The following is a 22500-nucleotide window of genomic DNA, read 5'->3' as shown; positions in this document are numbered from 1 at the left end:
CACTTGACTAACACTAAAAAAACAATTTTTTACCAATTTATTAGGGAATGCAGTTAGTTTTTCTGATCCCACTACTACTCCTGGCATCATCAAATGATCAGAAGTTGTTGAATAATAACAATAAGATGATCACTAACAATGAATCATGGAAGCCTGATGTAAATGTCATCCCTGGCACTACTTCACTTGCTACCCCACTCTCATCATCTCCAACTTCAACAACACTCTGGTGGAAGAAACAGTCAAAATCGCTTGACGAATCAGGTTTAGAGGCCTATAGATCACCCACCATCATTGTCATCATTAATCGTTTTCTGTTGTCATCTTAATTTTTAACAATAATTTACACAAATTTGTTGCTTTATCTAACCTGTTATGTTAACCACCATTGTTTATTATCACTAATTATCATCATTATCAATTGCCTTTGTCATCGTCATGTTTCTTACTACTAATCATTTCATTGTCGTCACCATCAAATCGTCTACAGTATAATGAATGATCACACATCATATGGTCTTATCTTATGTTAATCTCCTCACAAAGAGATCTGCACACACACATATTCACATATTCATTTATTGATTCATATATATATATATATATATATATATATATATATATATATATATATATATATATATATATATATAGGTGATTTGTTTGGTAGTATCTTGTTCTTTGGATCCTGTATCATCATCACTGTCATGCTCATATATGGAACACTCGTAGTAAGTATTTTAAATTCTTCTTCTTTTTATTATTATTAATTATCGTTATTAGTTATTATTATGATGATTATTGTTTATATGTCATTCAGTCCCTTTTTATGTTTGTCAAGCAAGACTCTCATTAATCTAATCTTTAAGACATCTATTCATGCATTAATTCATTTGTCATACATTCGTTTGCTAGCCATTCATTGATTCATTTTTCCATTCATTCATTGGTTCAATCACTCATTCCATTTCTAACAGAATAAACCGGGATATCTTACTCCGTTTATGGGCCTGCAAGTTTTCGATTTTTGCATCAGCAGTCTCAACTTGATAAGCTACTTCACTTATGCTGATGATCTTAAGGTCTGGATAAAAAAGAATGTAAGTTGGTTGGTTGGTTGGCCGGTTGGTTGGTTGTTGGCCTAATTGATCGGAAGTAAAAAAAGATAAATTAAATATTTTTAATACTATTCATTCTTCCTTTGTAGTTATTATTTTACATTTATTTATTATTATTATAATTATTATTATTATTACTCACCATTCTCCCGCTGTTCATAAATAATTGTGGCCTCTTACTAGTCAAACCATTTCCTAATAAATACAAAAATTGCTTTTTATTATTAATTATATTACCATTACTGTAATTATAGTTGTGTTTATGTATATATATATATATATATATCTGTATGTGTATGTATCTTTCTATGTATGTATGTTTGTATGTGTATGTATGTATGCATGTATGTTTATGTTTGTATGTGTGATACAATAAGTTTTATAATCTAGGGTAACTTGCCATATAAGGATAAACTGGAGAATCTGCAGCCGGACATGCTCGTCGGATTGTTCGTCCTCATTTCAATTTCTGTTCTTTGCTTAAAGGTGAAGTTTATTGTTCTTTTTTCTTTGTTTGTTGTTGTTTTTATTTATTTATTTACATCATCATCAGCATCATCATCATGATCATTGCAATCACATCATCATCATCATCATTGCAATCACATCATCATTATCATCATGATCACATCATCATCATTACACACAGGTGTACATCATGGGCATAGTTTGGTCCTGCTACAAATATCTCTCCCAGCAAGTAGCCATCAACAACAACAACAATGATGACGTTGGCGTCGTTATCAGAAGACCAAATAATAATAATGATGACGTCGAGTCTGCCGTTACCGATGGTGATGGGCTGAGAGTTGCTGAGGTGAGTGATGGTTCTGGTGATTGTGGTTTTTATTATTCCTATTGTTTTTGATTATTATCGTTGTTTTTATTATGATTATAAATTATTGACGATATTATTATTGATTGCTATTATTGTTGCCTGATTGCTCTCTTTACACAACTCAGATGAAAATATCTAAATGATAATATGATTTAAAGAATATTCGTAATAGAATTTATAATGATGATAACAATTATTCATATAATAATAATTATAGTTATAATTTATAAAATAATAATAATTCATAATTGTTTTCTGTCTTAAACAGATCATGCTCCCGCCAAAATATGAGGACATCAACAACTTTTTTCCAGCACCCCCACCTCTGCCCGCGGACTACACCTTCCCACCCCCACCACCACCCTATTCACAAATTACTACAAATACTGCTACTACTGCCGCAACGTCTTCTACTACTACTGTCGCTATTGCAGCGACTTCTACTAATAATAATAATAATTGAGGGAATGAATGAATAAATTGATGGGTTGGTTGTACATTGATTGTCTGTTGATTGATTAACTGATTGAGTAAACGATTGATTGATTGATTGATTGATTGATTGATTGATTGATTATCATTCATCGTTTATTGATATCAATTGAACAACTGTCACACTCAAAATTATATTGTGGAGTTATTTCTAATTTTCTAATAGCTACAGAAAGCTATAATCATATATATCTAGAAGGAGAAAGAGAGAAATCAAGAAAGAAAAGAAAGAGAGAGACATATTAATAAATCATTCTAATGGTATAATAGACAATTTTATTTTCTTTTCATTGGTGTTGGTGTTTTACAACATATACAATACATATATGCATGTATATATTGTTACAGCATGTTCCGCGTTTCTGTTCTATCATGCTAAAATAAATAAAAATTTTAGTTTTGAACTCAAGAAATGATTCACAATCAACCGTCAGAAGAGTCGAAAGATTAAACTGAAAGCTAACTAACGCGGAATATGCGGTGATTTTCATCAATGATTGCATTTCCAACAATTTTAATCTAATATATAATATATATATATATATATATACAATATGTATCTAATATATAATATATATATATATATACAATATGTATCTAATATATAATATATATATACAATATGTACCTAATATATAATATATATATATATATATATACAATATGTATCTAATATATAATATATATATATATATATGATTGACCTTTAAACTGACCTTTAATTTACATTTTCTTCCCCCTTCATTATTATAATACGTATAATCTATTATGTAGCTTTTTCAATTTCAGTGTGTGTGTGTGTGTGTGCGTGTGTGTTATTAAACTTTCTATATGTCGGTTTTAATCTATACACACTTTTCTTCATCATGCTTTTGAATAAGTACGAACATTTTTACTTGCACTGAATGAAATAAAATTTCAATCTATCTGACTGCGTTGGTCCTAATTTCGCGATTAAATTTCAGAAAGTTGAACTGAGGTGGTACCCCAGAAATGACGTGAGTTTTATTTTGTACGTGTACATCACTGCTGGTTGCTAGGCAGCCATGTAAATCGTTGTTAAGGTAACCTACCTATAAACAAAAGCAGCGCGTTTTTCATGAGGATTTGAATTTATTTTTTCAATAAATTTAAAAATGGTTGAAAAATAAAATCAAGAGATTTTTTAATTATTTGATTTGATCTTAATTAATTATTTCCCGGCCAGCGATGCCAGCGCATAACAAGCATAAAAATATAAATTTGCAATATTTTCAATTCCTAAGACTAGAAAATACAATCTATTTCTGTCTGCCTATTTTGGGCTCGCTTCATTTCGTACTCGAATTAACTGGGATAATTTGTTGTTTAAGTTACCTAATCTTTTGCTGCTGTGAATTGGGATGTATCATCTTCTGGTTACTTCTACCGAGATACTACGATGGCACCGCTTCTTTCTTTTTCGTTGCTGGTTTTTTTTAGACTTCTAAGTTTTTTCTAATTTAGTTTAATTATTATGTTTGATATTTATTCAATATTTTATTTCTAGTTTTTTAAGCAATTATTTTTTTTAGGTTATATTTTTTCTTCTGCTGTGTGGATGGTTTGTTTATTGAGACTCGTTTTCATGGATCCAGGCTCAATATTTTTCTCTGATAATGAAAATACAATGGGTATGGTTTACAATTCTTTATTATTATTATTTATTATTATTATATATTATTGTATAAATTATTGATTTTACTTTTATTAATCCTAAGCAAATATCAACAGTTGCAACACGTACTCAGTTACGTCGCATGTGATGCGATAGCTGAACAGCACTTGTTATATTACATTTAGTTGTATTGAAATAGTAATTTGTTAAAATTGTGATGATGATATTTATGATGATGATGGTATTTAAATTCATTCATTCACTAATTTATTCATTCATTCATTCCTTTCTAGGAAATTATTTATTCTGTTCAAAGTGCCACCAACCGAAACACGGGCTCACCTACCACTGCCACATCTGTGGGATGTGCGTTCTAAATCAGAAAGAGCATATACCAATGTTTGTTAAAACTTTTTTAGTTAATTAAATTTAATTAATTGGTTTTCTACACAATTAATCATATAAAAAATCAATTAAATCATAAGAGAAAGCGCTAGTCTTAGATGAATGCCTTCCAAGTTTTATCATTTTTCTATGTCTCGAATCAGAAAAAACGCTCCAATGTACGATGCGATTTTTAATCAAATATTTTTTTATTAGATAAATGATATTTTAGCCAATTAAATCAATTACATATCCCAATTTAATAAATTTATTTTCAAATTTATTCGTTTTTCTTTCTTCCGTACAGTTTTAACAATTGCGTCGGAAAAAACAACCTGCGGGTTTATAAGGTATTCCTCCTTTCGTCGATCGTCTCCAGTGCCTGCGCCATCTACATAAGCAGACTCATCCAACTCCAGAAATGGTTCTGTTTCTCGTGCTTTGTGAGACGACATTTTAATATTACTTACTTAATTCGTAACGAATGAATGAGTGAATGACAAGATGGATGAATGAGTAAACGAACGAACGAACGAATGAATATATAAAACCTTTTTCTAAAAACAATTTTTCTTTTTTTCACATAAAAGTACCACCCAACTGACGATGAACAAATTGCTGACGCAATGATGATTTTAAGCGCTATGACGTCATTATACAGCATCTTGCTGGCTCTACTACTTATATTTGATAAAAAAATGGTAGTTTCATTTCCGTTTTTAAGTAGTTCACTAAGATATTATTATTATTTCAATTGTTATGAGGTTATATCATGGCTTTAGGGTTCGAATGTATGCGTAAAGTGTACGTTTAATGCCTAATACAACGGTATTTACATGCTTTGGTTCGTGTGCGTTTGTGTGTGTGTGTGTGTGAGAGAGAGAGAGAAAGAGAGAGATAAAACTATTTCATATATTTACGTACTCAGTCTATGAAATTGAAGATTTAAGTGTGTAATGAAGGTAATATTGTTTTTTTTTTATTTGTTCCTCACCAATCAAAGGGCGACGTTGGACTGCTCTGCGTTCAATATTTGAAAATGTTAGTCTGAATTTTATTATAAAGTTTTTTTTTAAATTACAATTATGACAACTATAAATGTTATTATTATTATTTATTTTTATTTTATTTATAATTTAGGTTGGTCGTGAAGTTTTGCAAGTTCTTAGACAGCGTAATAAGCTGCCACAGGGATCAGGAAGGCTCTGTAGTGGTAGAGATCTTTAAGAAATCCTCTAATATAAATCACGTCGATGATGAACATCATTTGGTTTAATTTTATGAATAGAAACTGCATTTTTTTCATTCTCTCACTCTCTCTCTCTCTCTCTCTCTCTCTTTCTTTCTTTTTTAAAAACTATATTTTCTTTCACTCTCTTTCCTCTGTCTCTTGTTCCTTTTTCTCTCTCTTTTCTCTCTCTATCTTTTTCTTTACACCCTTTCATATCGAGTCCGGGATTAAATTTTAACCGAGGACTCGTACATACTTTCACATATAATATTTATTTAACTTTATGATATTTTTTTTACGAAATTTAGTTAATATAAATAAATTAATATATTAATATAAATTGATATAATCTATATATACAACTTGGAATATTACAAAACAGAACAAGTTTTTTGGTTCATAAATATTGAAATATTTGTCTACTCATATATGTAGAATATGAATAGAATGTCCTATGTTCATTTGAATAGACCGAATAATTTATCAATGTATAATTTGATAAAGGAAATTATGAAGTTTGCAAGATTCATGCACATACTTATATTGATTGACATAAAATGTAATTTCTCTGAGTGCTTGCTATCTGGTATATTTTTTCTGATATACTTTTTCTATGCAACTGATTGAGCGATAACTAGGTAGCGAAAAAGCCGCAAAAGGCTCAATAAAAATGAGTTTTATTGAAGAAATTCAAACGTTTAATGGTCCTAAATTTTATTGTTTGTTATGTGGAGTACACGTAGATCTCCAAGATAAAATTAACCATTGTAAAGAAAAAGGACATTCTACACTCCAGGATTATGTATGTTTTTTAGTTAATTTTTAATTAAATTTTTAATATTAATTTAAAATTTGAATAAATATCAAATTAACCCACATAAATGTTTTTCATCAGACATTGATTGAGACATCATATAGATGAGAAGACCCTATTTTAAATTTCTTGCTTACTTTGAGACTTGAATTGACTCTTATGATTGTAATCGTAATGTAATAATAATATTTTATTAATAATGTCGTTTTATAAAGTATTGTGCCATCGTAAGAGACTGAGGCCCATTACGACTTATTTATCGGTCAGATAAATTTTATTTGTCTTAAAAATATTTTAATTTTTAAAACTTTTAAAAGGAGACTTGTGATACACTGAGTGTTGATGACAAACTGATTATGGTGAAAAGTGAATCTCTGGCGCCATCAGAAGCTGAAGTAATTGAAAATTAAAATGATCAATTTAAATAAATATATTTCTCATTCTTCATGACTATGGTCCATTTTGTGTTTATGTACTTAAATCTATTATATTTTAGAATAAAAATTGAACTATAGTATAAACTTTGTGTGTGCGTTTGTGTGTATGAATATGTATATCTGTGCGTGTGTGTATGTGTGTGCGCTTTTTTTCCATTCTCAATTCAACGCAATAACACAATTACAGTTTGTAGCCGTGAAAAACATTGTTCTGACTTGTGAGAAGACATTGAAGCTCGTTTCTGATATGTTTGTTAGAGAGTAAGTAAGGATGTTTAATTTTTTGAAATATTTTTTATTTTTATTTTGAAATTCATTTAAATTTTTTCAATTTCATAGATGTATATATATATATATATTTATATAAATTATTAATGGTAATAACCCACTAAAATATTTCTAAATTCTATCAAAGTTTAGCTATAGAAGCCCAAAAAGCTGAAAGCAACGATGGCATCAGCAAACAAATAAACGAAAGTGTCGTGGCCAGCGCGTCAACAGTAGCAACAACAGCCACAGATTCGCAGCAACAAAACATAGATATGAAAACTGAAAATGAAATTAACGTAGAATCATTAGAAAATATAAAGAAAGATGACACTGAAGACATGAACGTCGAGAATGATGATGATGATCGGAATGGTGGCGATAAAAATAAAGAAAATATAAATACTGATGGTATGGGTAAGCATTGCATATCCGTAATAGCAATAAGTATGGTGAATTTCAATAAGAGTATTAGTATTTGTAGTAGTAGTAGAAGGAATAGTAGTGCTAATAGCTGTATTAGTATTAATAATATTAATGTTAATGACGGCTTTTTTTAACAAATTTTTTGAAACATTGCAACCATTTGGTAACAACAACAAACTAGCTATATTAGTTCCAACTTCCAACACACACACACACTCTAATAAAATTCACTAATTTCAGGAGAAAGACAGTTATTAGGCAGCGTCAGGGTTGGCCTACTAGGAAATGGTCTGCTAATGGCCGGAGATGTGCGAGTTTGCCTCGTGGTGGTTTCGAGGGATAAGCCAACATTTTCAACACTAGTCAAGATGAAGGAATACTTCGACGAACAGCTCACTGTGTGCACTTTACTTTAGTTTTTGAAGCTGTTTTTTGTTACTTTTATTATTCTTGAGGAAATTTTGTTGTTTCTATTATTAGATTTTTTAGAATTTTGCAATAAAAGTTTGAAATACTTAATAATTAATTAATTAAATAAATAAATAAGAACAATAGTTTTTGTTATAACTAATTATGTATAATATTTTCTGGCCAATCCTGCAGAAAGTGACGCCATCAGAAGATAATGAAAGTAGTTATCAGACGACACTGAATAGAAATGGAGGCTGTTTTGTAGTGGCTCCAGTTGATCCCCTGGCAGTTCCCCAGGTGTCTTGTACCATTTCACTAACGTCGAAACTCGTCAGGAAACATCCATTTAAATTATTCAATGGTTGGTCGGCTGATTGGTTGATTGATTAGTTGACTGATTAATTGGTTGATTTATTGGTTGATTAAGTTGTTAATTTTTTGGCTGGATTGTTTTGGTTATTTGATCATTACGATTACTATTATGAATCCGTGACTCATAGTTAATGATTAATTAATAATATTACGAATCAATTACCAATATTATGAATAATAATTGATATTATTATATTTTATGATTAATTATATCATATATTTAAATCAAATTAAATAATTATTTCAACAGCAAACATCCCACATGACCCACCCGACATGCTGTCTCAGGAATGTTGTGACGAGGCCTTACTAGCTATAAGAAGAGCTAGATGGTTTGAGGTTGTGCATTTGTGTGCGTGTGTGTGTGGCGTGTGTGTGTTCATGTTCTTTTAAATTAGTTACCTGATCTATTAACATTCTTTTATTATTTAATTTTTATTTTTTTTTCACGAATTTATTTCTTTGCAGTCAAAGATGTATCTATTGAACCATTGTGAACCTGTCTTTAGAGTATTAAGAGATCTATGCAGTAATGACCCGACACTAACCGTTCTAAATATTTGGGTGGTGACTTTATTAAACATTACCTAAATTATAATAGTTTGTTATAATAATAAAAGCAATTTAACAATGATAAATGATAATATAATCATATTCATAGTACTTTACTAAAATTATTAGTGATAATTCAATTTAATTATGTTAAAGATTTAGTGACACAACAGCAATGCTTAGTGGTAATAAGAATGATAATAATATACTTAAATAATATTAATTATTTAATAATATTAAATAGATAATAATATAAATTCACTTTTAGATGTTGCAGCAATTGTTATTCAAGGTTTTGAGTTCGTCCAGTGGAGCACAGATTTCAATCAGTGAAGCCGTCCTGAGATTTTTTGAGAGTATATCATCCGGTGCCTTGTTACCTGGTATGCTGTCTGGAGGATGGTTGATTGATTAATTAATTAATAATTAATTGGTTAATTGATTGATTGATGGACAGAGTAGATAATTGTTGACTGACTGTTTTCTTCCTGCTGATGTTTGCTTTTCTTATGTAGATTCTCATGAAATTCTACTTGATTTTTGGTTAATTTATTCATTCCTATTACAGTTGTATTAATTAGTTCATTTATACGTCTTAATTTATTCAAAAAAAGACGGTCCAGGCCTGCAGGACCCGTGCGAGAGGGTGCCTATTAACTTGTGCAAACAGCTCACAATGCAAGAGAGAGAAAACATTACCTTCAAATCACAGGTTTCGAAATTATTGGTATTACAACTATAATTTATCATAATTATAATAATAATTATTATTTTATAAACAGGAGATATTACGATTTATAAGTCAGAAGCGACTCTACGAAATTTTGAACATTCCAGAAGAAAACAAGAACGACAAAGTGAAGGCCGTCATCAAGGCACTGGAAGATATCAAAATGAAAAAAATTAATTCAAAATTATGACTGTAATTATTTTTTAATATGATTGTAATTAATTATAATTAGTCATGATGTCTCTATAATTGCAGATAATCGCAGCTGTAATTATATATTATTTATTTAGAATTCATTTTTTGTATACAATGTTCGCATGTTTTCGTTTTGTTACGCTCTTTATAGCAATTTGAATTATCTCTTTCCCCCCCCCCCCTCTCTCTCTCTCTCTCTCTCTCTCTCTGTGTGTGTGTGTGTTTGTATATGTGTAGAGAGAGAGATTATATCAACTACTCTACTGTTTATTCAAAGAAGAAATAAGGCAAAAAAAACCAACATGGTAGGTGATGTACAATTTAAAGGGAATTCGTTTTTCATTTAGTTCAATTTTCGTTACGCGTTTACGTAATAACAGTAATAAAATAACTAAATAACGACAACAACAATAATAATAATAACAATCATAATAACAATCTAAGCCCATTTGTAATGAAAAATTTGCAGTAGTAATGCATCGAATGTATTGTCAGTAGTAACTTCTTTGTTAGTTGAACTGTGGACAGTTAGTTTTTCATCAAAACTATTGTTATTAATATTATCATACGCTACAAAGTTAATTTGCTTGTTGAAAATTGAAAGTAAGTTATGGATGGGTGAATTGATATAAGATTTACTTATTTCTTTCCTCGTTTATTCTATTGCTCATTCACGCACTCTATCACTACTACTTTCTTTCACTTGATCTTTCTTCCTTTATTTATTCACGCACTCATTCACTTGTTGTACAAGGCATTTGCACTGCCCCCACTACCAAACAAACGACTCATTTCTTCAAGGAATGATGATGATCCTGCTCTGGGTGGAAGAGGAGGAGCTTGAGGAAATGATGATGATGACGACGATGGAAATGATGACGTAAACGACGACGTTTTGATGTTGGAGTTGTTGGCGTCAACTTTGTTGTTGCTGTTTGTAGTAGCGGATGTCATTGTTGCTGCTTGTCTTGAGTTCATTGCTGCTTTATGCTAAAGATTTTAAATTTATAGTTATTAATTATAATATATCATTATTATATCATGAGTATAATTACATTATAATATATATGTATATGCGTGTGTTGATGTGTGCGTGTGTTGATGTGTGCGTGTGTTGGTGCGTGCGTGTGTAAAATGAACTCCAAATTGAATAAATATTCATAGGAAAGAATATTCACCTCTAAATTAGATTGATATTGTTTACTAGCAGTATGCGGGATAGGTAACAACGGGAACCTTCCAGAAACATCAGATAGATAGGCAACATGATGCTGATCATGCTGTCCTCCTGATGATGATGATGACGTCAGAAACGACGACGACGATGGGAATGATGATAATGATGATCTTTCCGATCCCAAAGCTAAACCGTACAAAATCTTTGAGGGGTTTTAAATGTGCTTGAAAGAAAATTATTTAAAAACATACATACATACAGTAGAGGTGAGCATGGGAACGCGAATCCCATGGGATTCCTTTGGGAATTGGTAAAACTTAATTTTCGGGAATTGTAATTTTAGGGAATCGCTGTTCGGGAATGACGGGCGGGAATGGGAACTTTATATAACCCTATATAACTCTATTGGAATCGGGAGGGAATAGAAGGGAAAACGCGAGAATGAGTTTAAAAAAATGAAGGATGTGGTATTTCAGGTACGTTGTCATAAATGTGAATTCGGGAGAGGATCGGGAATGAAAAAAAAATGGAGGGAATTGGGAACAGATTTCAATTCCCGCTCACCTCTAACACACAGATACGTACATACATACACAAACACGTACATAATTCACACATACATACATACCAACGAACAAACAAACATACATAAGTTTTTTGCATTTGCTTGTTCGTGTTTCTCAATAGGTAACTTTTGAAGACATCAAAATCGAACGGATCGACCATTGACTCGATGGCTTCTAAAGTTTCTGTGACTTTGTTTGCTGTTGTTGTCAGTGATGACGACGACGACGATGATCTTGTCTGCATTTTCATTCATTTATTTGTTTATTAATTCATTCTGTCTGTCACTCATTCACTCGTTCGATCAACTAATCGTTTATTTATTCATCATCACAATCATCGTCATCATCACAATCATCATCACATCATCATCACAATCTTCACAATCATTATCACAATCATCATCATCATCACAACCTCGTCGACGCAGGCCAACAGATTGGACAGATATTTGACATCAAACCACATCTGCATAGCATAATTTTGCGGGATGACGTCATTTCGAGATGATGACGATGGCAACGATGACGTAGGTGCTGCTGCTGATGATGATGGCGGCAGTGGTGGTTTTGATGATAGTAGTTCAAGATAGATTGAAAGTATGTTGTCTAGTAAGCTTGTCGTTAGGCTGTTTAGAATCGATCTGTTAGACGAATGTATGAATGAATGAATGAATGAATGGATGGATGGATGATGGATGGATAAATGAGTAAATCAATCAATCAACAAATGAATAGATAAAAAATGGCTGGATAAATGGATGAATCAATCAATGAATGTTTCAAAGAATGAATGAGTGAAAGAACGGATAATTAAACGAATGAATGAATAACCTGTGCATAACGTGCCCGCCGACTTTGTTGATATGTGTGCATAGTGCGTACAATACATTTTGCACATTCCATGAGGCCTAACAATGAATGAATGAATGAATTAATTAATTAATTAATCAATTAATAAGTGAATAAATAAAAAAGTAAATTAATATTCAAGAGCTTTATGGAGAAAAAAAACTCATCATCATCTTTAGTAAAACTTTATACATCACCATCTCAATTCAAACTTTATACATCACCATCGTCATCAGTACCGCCACCAAAATCTCCATCATGATCATAACCTGCATAGGTATCTTTATACAGGACTTAACTACCTTTCCCTCTTCATTCTCTTCATCGACCGTTATCGTTTCCCATTGCTTTTTATTATTATTATTATTATCATAATTATTATTATCATAATTATTATTATCATAATTATTATTATCATAATTATTATTATCATAATTATTATTATCATAATTATTATTATCATAATTATTATTATCATAATTATTATTATCATAATTATTATTATAATTATTATTATTATAATTATTATCATAATTATTATTATCATTGTTATTATTAACAAATCGACAATAACAACAACAAAGAACCGTGCAATTGGACAGAAATCCGTTTATAGGTCTATGCAGTAACGTCATTAACGATCTCTTGAGTTGTCCAGTCAACATCGTCACTATGTGATTGGACCATACCCTTGTGGATCAATCATTCATTCATTCAATCTATCAATCATTCATTCAATCATTCATTCAATCAGTCATTCATTCAATCAATTAGTCTTCACAAAATTCGCAATTCAATTAATCAACAAACCAGCCCAATCATAAAATTCGTCGACTCAGCCAACAAGCTAATAAATCAATCGATCAATCAACCAACCAATAAACCAATAAACCAGCCAGCCAGCCAACCAATCAATCAATCAACCAACCAGCTAATCAATCAACCCACCAACTAATCAACCAATCAATCCACCAACTAATCAACCAATCAACCCATCAACTAATCAACCAATCAATCAATCAAGCAGCCAGCCAGCCAAACACAAATTGCAACAGCACACATACACACATACATGTACACCCGTTGGCAGAATGAATCAATTCTTTCCAGAACGTTCGACCAAATGTTGTTGTTGTCGTTGTTGTTGCTTGTTGTTGTTGTCGGTTTCACGTTTGCAACAGTCTTATTCAGCAATTTCGGTAATCTAGAGGAAATTAAAAACTTGTGAAATTATGTAAGCAACAACATCAGATAGAAAGCATCACCAACATCTACAGCAGAAGCAACGAAAATAACTAACGACGATGATGTAACAATGACGTCACTAGCAGCGGCAGCAGCGTCAACTTCCGTCATGGAGGATTTCAGGGATGGGCAGGTTTCACTGAGACTCGTTGCCCAGCGACCGATGAAAATAATTCTGTTTTTGTTGTTGTTATTATTAGTGTTGTGGTTATGGATGTTGCTGTGGTTGTTGATGTTGCGGTTATTGATGTTGTTGTTGATGTTGTTGTTATCATCGTCGTCGTCGTCGTCATCGCAATCATCATCATCTTCACACGTTATCTATCAATCATCATCATCGTCATAATCATATATCATTACTTATAGAGTGGTATTAGGTCGTCATCATCGTCTGTAGTAGAAGCACTATTATTGTTGTTATTGACGTCATAAATGTTTTTGTTGTTGTTGTTGTTGAGTTGTTCCTCTGAAGAACTAACTTGCTCCAGCATGAACTCCATCAGCCTTTATAGTATAGAAATTTTTCATAACATAATCCAAATAACAATGAAAAAAACAATAATAACATCATCAATAACAGCATTGATATAATAATAATGATATTATTATTATTATTAATGATATTGATGATCGGGGATGCACCGAATAGCCGATCTACTATTGGACGAAACCGAAAAACCCGAAATTTTGAAATAAAATTCCATCCCTTGTTCAAAAATTCAGATGTTTTAATAGCTTTGTTGGCTAAAAATAAGTTTTCTGCTATTAATAACGAACAATTATTGCTATGGAATCGCAAGAAAGTGAATTGAAAAAAATTGCAATATTTGGCTGTTTGGCCTTTAAAAATAGTCGGATATTCGGTGAGCCTCTAACAAGAACTCTTACTCTATGGTGAATTTCTCACATGTAGTTCTTAGTAGTTCCTGAACTTTACTCATATCATCATCAGCATCATTGCTATTTTTATTTAGACTATTATCATCATCATTATCAGAGTTATCATTGCGAAACAAGAAATGATTCGATGATGATGTTGGTGTGGCAGCTGCGAGCGAAGCTTTCTCTGATTGGCTGGCGTAACTGGCGACCTCGTCCAATAAGGAGCGTAGTTTCGAGTTCAGTGAGTGGTTGAGACTGCAAAGGGTTGAATAAGTCATCGTTACTATTTCCGTCATAATCATTATCATCGTCGCTCTCGTAATTATTGCTGTCGTCATCATCATCGTCATCATCATCCTGGTATTCACCATCACCATTGTAATCATCATCATCAACAACAATAAAATCATCATCATAATCAAACGAACCTTTGAATCTCAGGTGTATAACCTTTTGCTTTCATTGCCAAACCACTACTACTACTGCCACTGCTGCCGGAAGCGCTGCTCCTAATTGGACCCCCCCAGATGATTGACAGGTCGATGTCAGTTTTGCCCTCGAGCCAAATGTAAGTTGAGATGTCCCGTTCAAACATTGATGTCGTCGTCGTTGATGATGATGTTGGTTTGTTTGATCTGTTGTTATTGTTTGTATTATAAATATTTATGTCATTATTGATTTAATTATTGTTATTATTATTATTATTGACATATTATCGTAAAAACTTATACACTGAAAACAAAACTACACAAACTGACAATAATTTTTTTTTCGTAAAAAATCTAAAAACAAGGTGCTACACAAATTTAAAGATAGAAATACAAACTTAGCGTGGAACGTTCTGTTGAGAGTATCTGATATATCAGTCTTCGTTGAACTCAGTATCAATGATACATGTTGCTCTATCAAGGTCTGATAACGATGATGATGGTATATCAATTATGATGAAAATGATATCAATTCTGATTGGTCAGCAATACACCAAAGCAGTCAACATCATCATTATCATCGTCGTCGTCATCATCATCATCGTCATCGCCGACCTTCATTCTCTTAATGAAGTGACCCTTCAAAAACTCCTTCCAAATGTCAAGGTCGTGCCCGATGACGTCATTGCATATCTTCGGCCAATCACATTTCTTACAGTTCTATATGTAAACAGATAATTAAACAAACAAGCGTTGATTTATTTTTTTTTCAAATTAATTTTTTTCAAACCAATTTATCAAAAAAAAAGAGGAACAAAGCCCCAAAAAACAAAAAAATAAGAAAAAACATGAATGCAAATAACAAAGAACCTTTTTAATGACGGTAATGACATCTCTTCTAGTAGAGGCCAAAGATGTTATATTAACGATGTACTCGAACAAAGAACTGAAACCACTGTTTACCGATCTGGTCGACCTTGACATTTGAAAAAATTATAATCATAATAATAACAATAATAACTCTATTATCACTAATAATAATTATGAAAAATTGAAGTTAAATTTACTTTTCAACAAATGTTTTTGTTTCATTTTTAACAAAATCTTTTTCCAATGGTTTCAATTCGGATTTAACTGTGGGCTTGAAGTCTATGAGAATATTATTATTATTATTTTTAACATTATTATTATAAACACTATTATTATTATTAATTACATCTACAACTTTTTTTATTGTTTTAATAATTTTGAAAAAAAAACATTCGAAATATTTTACTTAGAACTGTTTTAGGGAGCAGGTTGATGGCTTGCTCTGATAAGATTTCAGATTTCTTTATAAAATCTGCGAGAATAATAATGATAATAATTAATAATTATAGTTATTATTATTATTAATAATAAATAATATTAATTATCATTATTATTATTACCAGAAGAATCTTTATTCAAACAGTTCATTAACGTCCTTGAGAAAAGATTGTCCATTTCTGATTTTTAAATGATTAAATATTATTATTATTAAATAAGTTTGAAAAAAAAGAAGAGATAATATCATAATATAATTATGATAATAACTGTTATCATCATCGTCATCGTCGTCGTCGTCAAGATAAACGAGATGATTCATAATAACATAACCAACATCATCGTCCTATCCTCAATATCATTCATCATCATCATCGTCGTCGTTAATCACTGTCATCTTCACTACAACTATCATCATCATCATCATCGTTCTCTTATTATCGCTCACCGAAATTGGCGCCATTGCCATTGCCATCATCGTTCGAGACGGGAGCAAAGAATAGATAATGAATTTGCCTCAATGTAGACGTGAAATTATCGACAATATCGCATATCAATGGTTTTATACTCTGCACATCTCTACTACTATTACTACTACCACCACCACCGCTACCACTACTACTACTACTACTACTACTACCATTACTACTCAGACCAGCACTACTACCATTACTGCTCGGAGCCACACTGTTAAACTGTTGCTGGTAAAAAAAATTATTCGTTTATTTCATTCATTTATTTTTTTAAATTGTAATTTATACAAAATGCAATAATAATAATAATTATTATTATTATCATAACAACAACAACAACAATAATAAAAACAATTAAAGTAATAATTATCTTACGATTCTTATATCCAGAAATTCCTTGAACACCGCATCAACAGGCTTGTTCACTAGCAATGACAACGTGCACAAGCAATCGACCACCAGCTATTTGGGATCAAATTTGCATACCGTAAACATAAACTAACGTGAAATTAACATATCATTATCATAAAGTGAAAATATATTAGCATATCATTTGGGCAAATTGAAAATCCATTAATGTATCATTTGCTTGTATTAAAAATACATCGAAAGATTAAAAATAGGTATATGGGGATGATATAATATTCAAATTGTGAAAAAAATTGATAAATAAATTATGTTAATTATATGTTAAATTAGAAGATGGCGTCTTGAGAATTTTCCAATTTTGATATCATTAACAGGCCTTGTCACTGGCAGCTACATCCTTCAAGATATCCTCTGCATTCTGTTGGGATGAAGATAAAATCATCATCATCGTCGTCGTCATCATCATCATCATCGTCATCGTAGCCACCATCATCACAATTGTCATCATTTTTATTTTTCAGAAAAAGCATATAGCATCATGGCCAGCAAGACGAAACTATCAAAATGTTTAAAAGGAAACCTAACCTTTATAATAACTTTCTTCAAATGGCCGACGTTACCCCAATGTTTGACGACCAGACCGATCAGCTGTTCATCCATCCCTGAACAGAGATGGGCGTGTATATGCTGGCCGAGTAAATAAATTCTGGAAGATTCCAAATACTCGTTGTCATCCATGTGACACCAGATCTTTGGCAAGAAACGAAATTTAAAATAATTTTATAATATTTAATTATATCATGAAAAGAATAATAATTATTATTATGATAAATAATAATTTCGAACGGATTTATTATTACTTTTGATGGCAGCTCTAGAAGAATTTTCAAGCATGCAGAGTTTGACCTATGAGTCATTTCTTCTTCTGTTAAACTTTTATTATTAATTAATTCATTCAATTATTCATCCATTTACTCTGTCATCCATTTATTTATTTATCTATCTATCCATATATAAGTTAACACACACACACACACATACACACACACATACAAACTTAGAAACAGGTTGTTTCGACGATAAAGATGAAGATTTCTCTTTTAGATTTTGACATAACTTCTGTAACTTTTGTATGGATTCCAAAACCTGAAAATATAATTATTATAATCGTTTAAAAATAGGATTTACAATATTTTCAAATAATGAAAGAATAAAAATAGGATAAAAACCTTTTCACTCCCATTCTTCATGTCAGTGATAGTATCAGCAGCTTCAATTAACTCTCTATATCGTTGCCTATAATGTTTTGTAATCAAAATGTTAAATTACAATTAATAGTCTTTGTAAGCCATGCTTGCATTTATGAATAATTATTAATTAAAACATTACAATTAAAAACATTAATATTAATTAAATAAACTGAACCACTAACCCAACCATCTGCCTTAGCTCCTCTTTCTTTTTATCTATTTCTTGCCTTTTTTAAGAATTAAAATATTATAATGTAATAGAAATAGAAAAATAATCGTTATTAATTATTTGAAATTAAATAAAAAAATAAATATTAATCATTGATTGATAGGCAATACAATAATTTTTAAAATTAGTTAGTTTTGGTAGTAAAATTAATATGATAACTAATCAATCGACTACAATCAACCAATTCAACTGATAAGGGACTCAAATCAAATGGGGTTTCAATCAAAACGAATTTTAAAAAAACCTAATCCGTTTCTCAATTCCATTGATTTCATCAATTGTGTGCTTTTCAAAAATAACTCCAGACTCTATCTCTTTGAAATTTATTGGAATCATCTTGAATCTAGGATAGTTTTTAAGTTCTTTTTTAATATTTGAAGTTTATTTTTGGTAAAAAATTTAACTACGCAAACATTTGAAGCAAGTTTAACTTTTAAACATTTAATGTTGATGACCATACCTTTTGAGGTATAGAATAAAATTAATCAGAATTTAATAAAATACTCTCTTTTATTGATAGATTACTTTGTTTTTAAACAAATAAAAATTAATTTATTAATTTTATATATAATTTATTTTATGTTAAACTAATTTTAATCAAAAACACACTTTCAAAGCAAATTTTAATTCCACCATTTCGCACACTACACGATTTTTGCTTTGCCATACAAATTATAATAACTACTGTTAACTTTTAGTTGTCTCAATCCATCTATAAGCAACCAATTTAAAATACCTCGTGAAGCACATAACTAGAATAATCGTGAAGTTTCAGACGGTTGGGTTGTACCGTCAATCATTTTTCAAAGTTAAAGTTTATTAAAATTATTAAAAAAATAGAATGGCGTGCAGTGTGGAGCTTAGTCTGTTGAAAGAAGAGGAAAAAGTTTTACTGAAGATTCTCTCAAAATTAAATGACCATCTCAATCGATTAAAAGTAAATTTTAATTTTAAATAAAGCATTTAATATTTTATAACAATTTATATTTATGAGAGTAAAATTAAATAAGAAGTTTCTATTTTTGTTATTTTGGTAGGTTGAAGAATTAGCATTACAGAGCTACATTCGAAAGCAGAAAAATGAGCAACAAACCCAACTGTTGCAGCAACAACTGAGCACTACAACAAGCACAACTTTTTTTGCTGCCCCACTTCCAGTTTCTGAGAAACCAGTTGATGTTAGAAAATTTTTCGTTTAAAATTTCATTTGTAATTGATATCTTTCAGTTTAGTTTGTTGAATAAATAATAATTTTATTTACAAAATTTACATTTTTCAGTTTACTAATGCTGTAAATCAAGAACCATTAATGGATTTGAATGCAAATGGAATTACTGCTGTAAAATCAGGTGTGTTTTTAGAATTTTCTACTTATTGCTGTTAATATTTTAAGTTTTCAATACTTTTTTCTGATGTTGATTCAATATTTTCATTATGTATTTTGTGTTATTCAGGACCTAGAGCATGTGAGAGTGAGGAAGAGGAAGATGACAGTTAATTGAGTGTGTCTGTGTTTGTGTGTAAATGTTTATCAATTCTTACATTTAAAGACAGCTGCCAATGATCTCTGTGTGCACAAATCTCTATAACATGTAAATAAAATAATATGTACATTTTACAATGAGCTTTTTAAATTTTATTAAAATCACTACATTCTTTAACTTGATTTATAAATTATTCGAATGGTAGATTTTACATGAAGAATTGCTAAAAAATGTGTTCTTCTCTGATGGGTTTTCTGTAAATATTCCGTTTATGAATTTCTACAGAACAATAAAACATGTTTTTCATAACCATTATTTGTTATAAAAGGTGGGTTTTACAATAAAAGTAATGAAACAAATAAGTTACAAGTATTATAAGTATATGATCACAACATATATATAGAATATATCATTCATTATAATGTATATATTCTATATATATGGATCAAATCATATAAGGTGTGGTCTCAAACTATTTTGAATTCTCCTCGAAAAATTTGAACTGCGTGCGTACATATATAGTTATGGCTACTGTTGTTTTTTATAATGAATTTATAAAATATATAAATATAGCGAGCAAATATTAACATAAAAGCGCTTATAAATCTATGCATATTGGCTCAGCTTGGCTTGGCTCGGCTTGGAATCGGATGTTAAGCAAGGTGTGGTCTCAAACTATTTTGAATTCTCCCCGAAAAATTTGAACTGCGGCGTACATATATAGTAATGGCTACTGTTGTTTTTTTATAATGAATTTATAAAATATATAAATATAGCGAGCAAATATTAACATAAAAGCGCTTATAAATCTATGCATATTGGCTCAGCTTGGCTTGGCTCGGCTTGGAATCGGATGTTAAGCAAGGTGTGGTCTCAAACTATTTTGAATTCTCCCCGAAAAATTTGAACTGCGTGCGTACATATATAGTTATGGCTACTGTTGTTTTTTATAATGAATTTATAAAATATATAAATATAGCGAGCAAATATTAACATAAAAGCGCTTATAAATCTATGCATATTGGCTCAGCTTGGCTTGGCTCGGCTTGGAATCGGATGTTAAGCAAGGTGTGGTCTCAAACTATTTTGAATTCTCCCCGAAAAATTTGAACTGCGTGCGTACATATATAGTAATGGCTACTGTTGTTTTTTATAATGAATTTATAAAATATATAAATATAGCGAGCAAATATTAACATAAAAGCGCTTATAAATCTATGCATATTGGCTCAGCTTGGCTTGGCTCGGCTTGGAATCGGATGTTAAGCAAGGTGTGGTCTCAAACTATTTTGAATTCTCCCCGAAAAATTTGAACTGCGGCGTACATATATAGTAATGGCTACTGTTGTTTTTTTATAATGAATTTATAAAATATATAAATATAGCGAGCAAATATTAACATAAAAGCGCTTATAAATCTATGCATATTGGCTCAGCTTGGCTTGGCTCGGCTTGGAATCGGATGTTAAGCAAGGTGTGGTCTCAAACTATTTTGAATTCTCCCCGAAAAATTTGAACTGCGTGCGTACATATATAGTTATGGCTACTGTTGTTTTTTATAATGAATTTATAAAATATATAAATATAGCGAGCAAATATTAACATAAAAGCGCTTATAAATCTATGCATATTGGCTCAGCTTGGCTTGGCTCGGCTTGGAATCGGATGTTAAGCAAGGTGTGGTCTCAAACTATTTTGAATTCTCCCCGAAAAATTTGAACTGCGTGCGTACATATATAGTAATGGCTACTGTTGTTTTTTATAATGAATTTATAAAATATATAAATATAGCGAGCAAATATTAACATAAAAGCGCTTATAAATCTATGCATATTGGCTCAGCTTGGCTTGGCTCGGCTTGGAATCGGATGTTAAGCAAGGTGTGGTCTCAAACTATTTTGAATTCTCCCCGGAAAATTTGAACTGCGGCGTACATATATAGTAATGGCTACTGTTGTTTTTTTATAATGAATTTATAAAATATATAAATATAGCGAGCAAAATATTAACATAAAAGCGCTTTTAAATCTATGCATATTGGCTCAGCTTGGCTTGGCTCGGCTTGGAATTGGATGTTAAGCAAGGTGTGGTCTTAAACAATTTTGAATTCTCCCCGAAAAATTTGAACTGCGTGCTTACATATATAGCACTGATTACTGTTGCTTTTATAATGAATTTTTATTATATATATATATATAAAGTGACTGGAATCCATGTATACAAATAATTAAATTATATTATATTAGATTATATGTTTATATGAAAAGCAATATAGCAGATTCAACCAGCCAATCAGAAAGTTTCGAAGGCGTTCGTTCGATGACTTCAATTTAGTACGGT

At 30.8% G+C, this 22500-nt stretch overlaps 4 protein-coding genes across 4 annotated transcripts in view; 3 read left to right on the top strand and 1 right to left on the bottom strand.

Annotated features, from left to right (window-relative positions):
• Window positions 1-2419, top strand: part of HELRODRAFT_174805 (hypothetical protein) — a gene marked incomplete at both ends in the record, with an annotated part of 2626 nt that extends 207 nt beyond the window's left edge. The window contains 6 exons of the mRNA XM_009022246.1: window positions 45-264; window positions 655-731; window positions 978-1100; window positions 1509-1604; window positions 1768-1935; window positions 2225-2419. Of these exons, the coding sequence (XP_009020494.1) occupies window positions 45-264; window positions 655-731; window positions 978-1100; window positions 1509-1604; window positions 1768-1935; window positions 2225-2419 (879 nt within the window). The remainder of the gene's footprint in view (window positions 1-44; window positions 265-654; window positions 732-977; window positions 1101-1508; window positions 1605-1767; window positions 1936-2224) is intronic.
• A 3950-nt stretch (window positions 2420-6369) lies between these two features.
• On the top strand, window positions 6370-9898 carry HELRODRAFT_174804 (hypothetical protein; the record flags this gene model as incomplete). Its single annotated transcript, XM_009022245.1, has 11 exons — window positions 6370-6501; window positions 6831-6908; window positions 7138-7211; window positions 7366-7634; window positions 7884-8041; window positions 8247-8351; window positions 8715-8765; window positions 8895-8993; window positions 9247-9334; window positions 9593-9690; window positions 9761-9898. The coding sequence occupies 11 exons, from the start codon at window positions 6370-6372 to the stop codon at window positions 9896-9898; spliced, it is 1290 nt and encodes a 429-aa protein (XP_009020493.1).
• Window positions 9899-10205: 307 nt separating this feature from the next.
• Window positions 10206-19091, bottom strand: HELRODRAFT_192271 (hypothetical protein). Its single transcript, XM_009022244.1, has 23 exons — window positions 18921-19091; window positions 18630-18674; window positions 18427-18493; window positions 18255-18343; window positions 18058-18130; window positions 17783-17947; window positions 17204-17290; window positions 16804-17056; window positions 16481-16537; window positions 16327-16392; window positions 16118-16199; window positions 15921-16026; window positions 15666-15770; window positions 15449-15534; window positions 15051-15257; window positions 14629-14877; window positions 13796-13915; window positions 12478-12554; window positions 12062-12287; window positions 11709-11884; window positions 11340-11430; window positions 11082-11282; window positions 10206-10893 (listed from the first exon to the last, which is right to left on the bottom strand). The coding sequence occupies exons 1-19, from the start codon at window positions 19010-19012 to the stop codon at window positions 12277-12279; spliced, it is 2037 nt and encodes a 678-aa protein (XP_009020492.1). The 5' UTR covers window positions 19013-19091; the 3' UTR covers window positions 10206-10893; window positions 11082-11282; window positions 11340-11430; window positions 11709-11884; window positions 12062-12276.
• A 426-nt stretch (window positions 19092-19517) lies between these two features.
• Window positions 19518-20174, top strand: HELRODRAFT_174802 (hypothetical protein; the record flags this gene model as incomplete). Its single annotated transcript, XM_009022243.1, has 4 exons — window positions 19518-19613; window positions 19714-19854; window positions 19956-20025; window positions 20131-20174. The coding sequence occupies 4 exons, from the start codon at window positions 19518-19520 to the stop codon at window positions 20172-20174; spliced, it is 351 nt and encodes a 116-aa protein (XP_009020491.1).
• Between the last annotated feature and the right edge of the window lie 2326 nt (window positions 20175-22500).

This window comes from Helobdella robusta, assembly GCF_000326865.2.
Source record: "Helobdella robusta unplaced genomic scaffold HELROscaffold_31, whole genome shotgun sequence".
NCBI classification, from domain to species: Eukaryota; Metazoa; Annelida; class Clitellata; order Rhynchobdellida; family Glossiphoniidae; genus Helobdella; species Helobdella robusta.
This window is presented reverse-complemented; position numbering and strand designations above follow the sequence as displayed.